Consider the following 8,558-nt stretch of genomic DNA (forward strand, 5'->3'; position numbering starts at 1 on the left):
CACAGCCTCTGGGTCAGCAGGGCAGCCACCTGCGTGAGGGAGCTGGCAGGGGCGCCGTCTGTGGACAAGAACACATGCCCAAGTCACCTAGGGCCCCACAGCCCCGGCTCTGTGACCCCTCACCTGGGGCCTCAGCTCTGTGACCCCTCACCTGGGGCCCCGGCTCTGTGACCCCTCACCTGGGGCCCCGGCTCTGTGACCCCTCACCTGGGGCCCCGGCTCTGTGACCCCTCACCTGGGGCCCCGGCTCTGTGACCCCCCAGGCTGTGACCCCTCACCTGGGGCCTCGGCTCTGTGACCCCTCACCTGGGGTCCCGGCTCTGTGTCCCTTCACCTGGGGCCCGGGCTCTGGCCTCTCGTCCACTGTAACCAGGCAGCTCTGAGCACAGACGACCCCTCACTGAATGAGAGCTCTGGAAAAGTCTACACCACGGGTCACCTCAGGACATCAATGGCAATGACAAGCTGCACCTGAGACGCGTGCAGCAGGAAAGGGCTCCACACACCTGATGTGGAAGGTTTTGTCTGGGCGGCAGGTGGTACAGAAAGAGAGGAGACAGACCACCTGGGTGTGGATTCCACTCAGGAAACATGCCTGGTGGCGGAGGGCAGAAGCAGAGGCAGAGGGTGGCCAGGGGTGCCCACGGCCTGGCCCGGAGACTCACCCGGGCTGGGGAACTCTCGGCCACACATGCTGTGTGACTTCTGGAAAATGACCTACCCTCTCTGAATGTCGCTTCCCTCAGCTGTAAAATGAAGACTAGGGACCTCTTCCCTCTAAGTGATGAGGCTTGTTCTTGCCACACTCACTAAGCTACAGAACAGAGACAACATCGGCCTCAGTCACAGTAAGTGCTCACCACACAGGCTCAGTAAGTCGGGGGGAAAGGCTTTGCTCATATTAAGAAAAATGCATTTCCCCACCTCCCCCCATATGCTAATGGGAAAAGTAAAAGGCCAAGATAGTTCATGGCCATGAATCAACCACCAATCAAATATTCATGGCTAAACTCATAAAAGCGTCTGCATGAATAATTTAACAGACAGAACTAAATGCTGACCCAAACTGTTGGGAGTGGTCGTGTCTGACTTATGAGTACAATTACGGAAAGCCGAGTGAGAAACAACTTAAAGTGACAGAATAGCCAAGCGGCCGCATGCGTGGACACGCAGCTCACAGACAACCCACAAGAGGGCCCACACCGACAAGCGTGAGGTGGAGCAGCAGGGAGAGCGTCAGCTCACCAATACGGTCAAGAGTTTGGGGCGCACACCCTAAGGGAGGGAGCGTGGGAGCCCTGGCCTGCTCTGCAGGGCCGGGGGCAGGCGCAGTCTTGCTGCAGGAACCCAGTAGGGTCCGTTGAAATGCATCAAGGATGTCAAAGAAGGGGCTGTTGCGTCCTACAGGAAACAGTAGCCGGGAGTGGGAAACGCCCTCACTGCCTGCGCATGGGGCTGACGGAACAGGTCGCAGGACCCGCGCGAGCTGAGCAGCCTCCGGGAAGCAGCGCGGCACCGACGCGGGGCACGCTCGCTGCGTGTCATGAGGTGAATAGAGCACGTGAAGAGGATGAGGTCATCTTTCCAAAAGAAATGTCTAAGAGTCAGCGAAGTGAGTGGTGGAGGAAATATGACCCCAAAAAGGAGAGGATGAGAATGTGAATATGTAAGTACAAGAAGAACATCCGATGAACAGAGTGTATCGCAGAGCAGCACACAGGATAAACATAACTCGCAGGACACCCCGGGCGTGTGTACTCCCATGAAATAAGGTGTCTTTCAGGAAACAATTTCCACACTCTGCTATCTGACTGAGTGAGTGTTTATTCGAAAGCTAAAGCAGCACATGCATTTTCAATCGACTTAAATATTTACATTTTTCATGTGGTAAGAACATGGCTACTTTAAATTTTTTCTTCAAAATATTCTGGATTTTTTCCACAATGACTATTTGGGCATCTTGTAATCAATAAGCATTTTGTAAACGCTGTGTACTTGTTCCGAAAATGAAGCCAATTTTATGAAATAGAAACTTAATCATTCTGTGTTCACTGAGTTGCAGAATTTAAGAGTTGAAACGAACCTTAAAATTGATGTGATTAAATCTGTCTCATTTGTAAATGCACCCAGTTCAGGAGAGGCTGTGAGACGAGTTGGATTTGGGGAACAAAGCCTGGTGCTCACTGCACAGAGCACTGGCTGGGCCCTCGGTCACCGCCCTCTCTTTGAACAACATCCTGGTCAGATAAAGAGCTTCACTGACAAGAAAAAGCTAAAGGAGTTCATCACCCCCAAACCAGTGTTACATGAAATGCTGAAGGGTATTCTCTAAGAAGAGGAAGAAGAAAGATAAAATTTTAAAGATAAAAAATTATGAACAACAAATATATATCAACAGGTGAATCTAAAAATCAAATGAATAAAAAATCTGATGAACAGAACTGGTGAATGTAATAGAATCAGGGACATGGAAGGAGAGCGGACTGACAATTCTCGGGGGGAAGGGGGTGTGGGGGGTGCGGGAAGAGATTGGACAAAGAGCTTACCCCCATGGACGAGGTCGGTGGCAGGGGGGACGAGGGCTTGGGGGGGGGAACCGGATGGAGGGGAGCTATGGGGGGAAAAAGAGGAACATCTATAATAATCTCAACAATAAAGATTTTAAAAAAACATCCTCAGGGCTCTTGGTCGTGTGTGTGAGGGAGTCAGACGGTGACAAAGGCTGTCAGGGAGCCCCAGGACAGCAGAAGGACGTGACCAGCGGAGCCTCAGGGGGCGCCGGGCCAGGAGTCCAGCACCGTTGGCTGCTGACAGCGGGGAGTGGCTTGAAGAAGTGAGCAGGGCAGGGCTGCTCAGACGGTCCCAGGCGCCTGTCCTCAGGGAAGAGGGAGTGGGGAGGGAATGGGGGAGGGAATGGAGGCCCACAGCCCGCTGGGGTGCCTGCTGCCCTGACCCAAGACCCGAGCCGCCTGCCACCACCTGGCGCACTCCGGCAGCTCTGGTCTGGGCGGCTGCCAGGGCTCACGCCTCTCACCTCCCCGACCCCACTCAGCCCCTAACAGGAGCTGCTGCTTCCGACCTGCCCAGCATCTGTCTGCCCGAGTCCATCTCAGTTCCATTTTCATCTGGGCAGACTGCTTTCTGCAAAGCGCCCGCCGCCAGCTCTCTGGGGCTTTAGCTAACGTGGGAAACAGGCCTTCCCTGGCCTGTACCACAGGCAGCAGCCACGCCCCCCACCCCCCACCCCCGCCTGCTTGCAGGGAAGGCAGTGCCCCACGTTCGAGGAAATCTGGACAAAAGGAAAGACAGCCCTGAGGGTTAGCAGCAGGCTCAGCCCAGGAGACACAGAGAACTTGAAACAGCTCGTTCAGGAGGCAGAGGATGATGCCTCGCCGCGCAGGGTGGGCTGTGCAAACACAATCCTTAGAAAGCCAACGAGAGAGGCTGCAGGCCCTCCGCCAACCACTGTGGACACTGCTCTCCATCGGGACAAGCAGCAGCAATGAGGAAGGAAGCACCGGGGATGAAATTGTGGAGAGAACAGGTCCGGTGGGAGGTGGAGTGTTCCTGACAAACCATAGAGCTGAGAATGTCAACGCAGTCTCAGACCTCGTGGGGGAGAGGTGAGGCTTCTGAAAAGCCGTGGAGAAGCCTCAAAGGGGAAACCACGTTTCCCAGCTGCTCCCTGCACTCGAGGATCCGGGTCCTTCCCACACGCTGAGCGTGGAGACGCTCACAGCGCCTCTCAGTGACCAGGCCCCACAGCACAGGAAAGCGGTGCTTCTCTAACAAACGTGGACGTTGGAGTCCTCAGAGTCCAGGCGGCGGAAGCTGGGCCTAAGCGCCTGCCTCCTATAAGCACCGGGTTGTCGTGACGGCCATGCCCACAGGGGCGCGGTCACCGCGTGGCTCCCACTGCAGGGCCCGGATGCCGGGGAGGCTGCGCCCCTGTTCCTGCCCCTGGTGGCCATCTCTACGTCTTCTTTGGAGAAGTGTCTGTTCAGGTCCTTTGCCAATTTTTAATCAGGTTATTGGAGAGGTTGCCGTTTCACTCGGTCATTTCCTTTGCAGTGCACCAACTTTGGGGGAGGGTGTGGAGAAAAGCGGACGCTTGTGCACTGTTGCGGGATGTGCATTGGTGCGGCCACTGAGGAAAGCACTGTAAGTTCTCGAAAATATTAAAAAGAGAACGACCGCCGGCCAGAGTGACTCAGGGATAGAGCGTCGACCTATAAACCAGGAAGTCATATTTGATTCCCAGCCATGGCACAGGCCCAGGTTCTGGGCTGGATCCCCAGTGGGAGGCATGGAGGAGGCAGCCGATCCATGATTCTCTCTCATCACTGATGTTCCTATCCCTCTCTTCCTCCCCCTTCCCCTCTGAAATCAATACAAATATATTTTTAAAAAAGAGAACTGCTGTGTGACCCATTGGGCCCGTTCCTGGGTGTTTATCCGAAAGAATCCGAGTCAGGATGTTATAGAGAGGCCTGCACGCATGTCCCTGCCGCCGAGCCGTGGGAACCACCCACGTGTCCACTGAGGGCGATGGACGCAGAAGTGTGCCCTGTTGGTACCACAGCCATCGCTCAGGGGTGACCCTGTGACGCGTGGATGGCCGCCGGGCACTGTATAAGCCAGACACAGAGACCAACGCTGCCTGAGGCCCCCTCGCAGAGGCACCTAAACTACCTCAACTCGCAGTCCTGAGCGGGGAAGGGCGACTGCGGGGCAGGGAGGGGAAAGCCCTGAGCTTCCTGCTGGGAACCTCTCCTTCCCGTCCAGCCACACCTGGCCCTGCCTTCAGTCTCTCTCTGTTCAACTTCAAAGCCAGGGCTTTGCTGGGGACGAGGCACTTCCCTCGGGGAAGCCCACGCAGATGCTCTGTACTCACAGTGGGAGCTGGGAGTGGGCGCCGGAGGCCTCGGGCTCTGCGCCTCCAACGTCGTCCCTGGGGCCAGGTCAGGCTGCTCGCTGGGATCTTGCAGAAGCATCAGAAACACCTTTTTGAGAATGAAGAGAGCTCCGTGTTAGATATGCTCCTTCCACACTGCACTGCTTTATTGGCCTTAATTACCCAACTGGGTCCTAACGAAGATATCCACCAAGCATCCTAACTCACGTCTTCATTCCTTTCGTTGGTGTGACCCCAAGGCCACAGCTCTGGGCAGGCTGGCTGAGAGGCGGCTCACAGGTCGCGAAGGGAGTGGCCTGACCGAGACCCTGACACTCGGCAGACTGGGCAGACCAGCAGGCACAGGCGGCAAAGCCACGCCCACAGCACCGCACCCCGTCCCCATGCCGACCCGCGGTGCCTGCAGCTTGGAGGCCCCTGGCGCTCTCAGCTTCCTCCGCAGGGACTGGGTGTCTGTGTGGACATCCCTGAGGCGGTCCCTGCGAGGGAAGGGCCTGAGGTCCCTGCTCTGTGCTCGGAGCACAAGTCCCACCTCCGTCTGGTTGAATCCAAGCCCCAGGCCCCCACCCCGTGGTACCAATAAGGTGCGGACAGAGGGACAGAGGGACGTGAACTCAATGGGCAAAGTCTGCCCAGGCGTTCTTTGTTCGCAGAACATAAACCACAACATCAGGCCTTGTTGCCCCTGGATCCGATCTTTGTCATTCGGGACCGAAGCTCCGCCCCGCGTGCAGGTGGGGGGGTCTGAGCTCACGCTCCCCATCTGGCACCAGATCATTCCTGAGACACAGGGGCCTGCTGAGCAGAGCAGGTGGGCAAGCAGAGACGCCCACCTCACAGCCACCAGCCTGTGATCCTAAACCCCCGGGAACCATGGAGGACACACCACTGTGCTGGTCACGGGAGCTGTGCTGTGGGGGCGGGCATATGGGCCATGTCTGCACCTTCCTCGCAATATCGCTGTGAACCCAAAACTGCTCCAAAAATGGGTCTATTAACAAATCCACCACTGAAACCGGTCCGATTGCATTGCGTCAGCAGACCCCGTGGCTTCAGGGGCTGTGCGGGCGCCACCCTGTGCCGTGGAGCCCTCAGCACCCTGGCCCAGCCCCACACCCGGCAAACACAGGTCCTCGCAGGAGGAGAAAGAACGTGTCCATTTTGTAATGAAACTGGTGACGGCAGTGGTTAGATTTCACACTTAACCTCGATGGCTGGGGGTCTACTTGGGGACCATGTTTACGAGAAACGCCCTGCGGTTTAGAGCAAGACCTGCTCCCCAGCCGCAGAGTCAGGGTGTGATTGTGACCCCCTCCCCGCAGCGTCCTGGGCAGGACCGCCGATGAGCGGCAGGCAGGCACGTGTGATCGCGGCTGCGCCGACGGTGGTCGATAGCAGGCAGGAGACAGGAAAGTCAATACTTGGCGAGTGTGAGAAGTCGAGATTGGCTGGGCGGTTGTTTTATAGACTACACCACACAAAAGAAAGCTCTCTAAGTGCTTAATCTTTTTCCAATTTAAGATATCTTTCCCAAACAGGTCCAAATGTGCCATAATGTTGTATTTTGTTAAATACGGTTTGTACCCTTTGCTATGGCTGTCCTTCACACAGATAACTTCTTTTTTAGCATCTGTGTGTGGGAGACAGAATCTGATCAGCTGGTACTTATTAGCACCTCTTATGTGCAAGGCACCAGCTCAGCGTAGCGGGTGGCAATCACCGCCGGCAGGAGCAGCACGAGCCTCTCTCGGGGAACCGGGCGCCGGCTCTGCGGCTGGCTGGCGGGCTTCTTGGTGACTAACTGCAGGCGTGAGTGGGGCCTGGGAGCATGCGCAGAGGCGAGCTGCGGGAAGAACTGCGCTTTAGGGCGGGAGCATGGCGCCCCTCCACTGTGTGTGACCCCCTGACCCCACGCATTTGTCAGAACTGAGGGGAGTGGATCTGGCCATGTGCAACTTCATAAATAACCAAACATTTTAAAAACAGCAGCAAAGAGGAAGAAGGTTAAGACATTTCCAAAAGGAACATGGATGGGCAAAGTATGAATCAAAGTATTTTGGAGCCCAGCTGGTGTAGGAACGATTTCTCATCAGGGCACATGCTCAGGTTGTGGGCTCGATCCCCAGTGAGGGGCGTGCAGGAGGCAGTCGATCCATGATTCTCATCATTGATGTTTCTACCTCTCTCCTTCTCCCTTCCTCTCTGAAATTAATAAAAATGTTTAAACATTTTTTTAATATTTTGGAGAACAAAAATGAGTAGTAAGCAGAAAAGAAATATTGAAGGAACACAGCATCACGAGGGTTTTCAGAAGCGACGCTGAGACAAAAACACCTCCCACACTGGAGCGCCCGCACAGGCTCTAGCACAGAACGCCTGGTGGCAGACGCCCAGGGCCCGCGTGCCCGGGTGTGACGGCAGGAAGGGGGACACTGAGAAGCCCTCACTGGGCGACACCCCTCTGTGGAGCCTGTACTCAGCGCTGCTGCCACGTATCTGAGGCGCAAACCCTGCGTGAACGCCGGGGCTCTGGCACCCTAAGCGCTGCGGGACTTTAGCTCTCGTGGTTCCTCAAGCTCCTGACACGGCTTCGAGTCCAGGAGCCACCACCCACCACCCACCGTGTCTGCGCTGCGTCCGGGCAACGCAGGGACGGGCAAGCCTCCCACCTCCTGCTTTCATCTCAGCACTGACCGCTGCTCTCACCCCTCAAGGCCTTCTGTAGGTTTGAGCAACGGAAAGTGAGACTCGAATCGGGCCCCACAGGCAGCCTCAGCCCCACACCAGGAGGGGACCTGGTCTGACCCGCCAGCTGTGTGAACCACACACGCGGACGGCAGCCCCGGCAGAGGCCGGCGGGGCTGGGGCCGGCGGGGTCAGCAGTGTGCACCTGCTGGCGCTTGGTTTCTGCTCGGCTTCTCTGCCCAGCAAGGGCTGCGGGGCACCCGGGCTCCTGAGCCAAACAAGGCCGGCAGTGAAAGGGAAGGCGCCTCCGTGAGGGAACCCCTGCCAGCGCCGGCCCCGACGGCGTGGGACACGGATGGCCCTGGATTCGCCGCCCACGCTCTCACTATGAAAGTGCTCGCTTCCCTGCGAGAGCAGAAGCCGCGGTCGGGTGTGTGCAATTCCGAACTGGCCTACACCCCACCTGACGGTGGGAAGTTGGAATAAACACAAACACAGATGTCCGACCCCCTCCCCACGGCTGCCCACCCTCCTCACTGACGAGCGACAAAGACAGGGACAAGGCGGCGGGAGCCCCAGTACCTCCTCCAAGGTGGTGTCTGTGACCCCGCAGCCCGCCAGGCGCAGGCGGTGCTGGTTCTGCTCCAGCGCCTGGAAGAGCCCCTTGAAGCCAGCTCGGTCGGCGTCCTTGGGGAGGACATAGCTCAGCGTGCGCCCGCTGCGGTCCCTGAGAAACGCTTGTGGGATGTAGGTCTGTATCAGGGCCGTGGTGCGAGCCAAGTCCTGCAGGCTGTCCAGCTCCAGAGCGGAAGGCTGTCCAACAGAGGAAGGCGCAGAGGGGCATGAGGGCCAGCGCCCCAAGCACACAGCCGCTGATGTCAGCGTCCCGCCCCGGAGGCAGCCCCTGGTTACCTGCTTCGTGAGTGTCAGGCAGAGGCCCTGGCCGTAGGCCTCGGTC

General features: G+C 57.3%; 1 protein-coding gene across 1 annotated transcript in view; it reads right to left on the reverse strand.

Moving 5' to 3' along the window:
* ABCA13 (ATP-binding cassette, sub-family A (ABC1), member 13) overlaps nucleotides 1-8,558 on the reverse strand; it is a 132,498-nt gene that overhangs the window by 44,727 nt on the left and 79,213 nt on the right. Inside the window, exons 34-37 of the mRNA XM_014530520.1 lie at nucleotides 8,513-8,558; nucleotides 8,183-8,413; nucleotides 4,895-5,003; nucleotides 4-58 (exon numbers count right to left, since the gene is read on the reverse strand). The exon at nucleotides 8,513-8,558 is cut by the window's right edge and continues 20 nt beyond it. Of these exons, the coding sequence (XP_014386006.1) occupies nucleotides 4-58; nucleotides 4,895-5,003; nucleotides 8,183-8,413; nucleotides 8,513-8,558 (441 nt within the window). The remainder of the gene's footprint in view (nucleotides 1-3; nucleotides 59-4,894; nucleotides 5,004-8,182; nucleotides 8,414-8,512) is intronic.

Source organism: Myotis brandtii, unplaced genomic scaffold, assembly GCF_000412655.1.
Source record: "Myotis brandtii unplaced genomic scaffold, ASM41265v1 scaffold743, whole genome shotgun sequence".
Taxonomy (NCBI): Eukaryota; Metazoa; Chordata; class Mammalia; order Chiroptera; family Vespertilionidae; genus Myotis; species Myotis brandtii.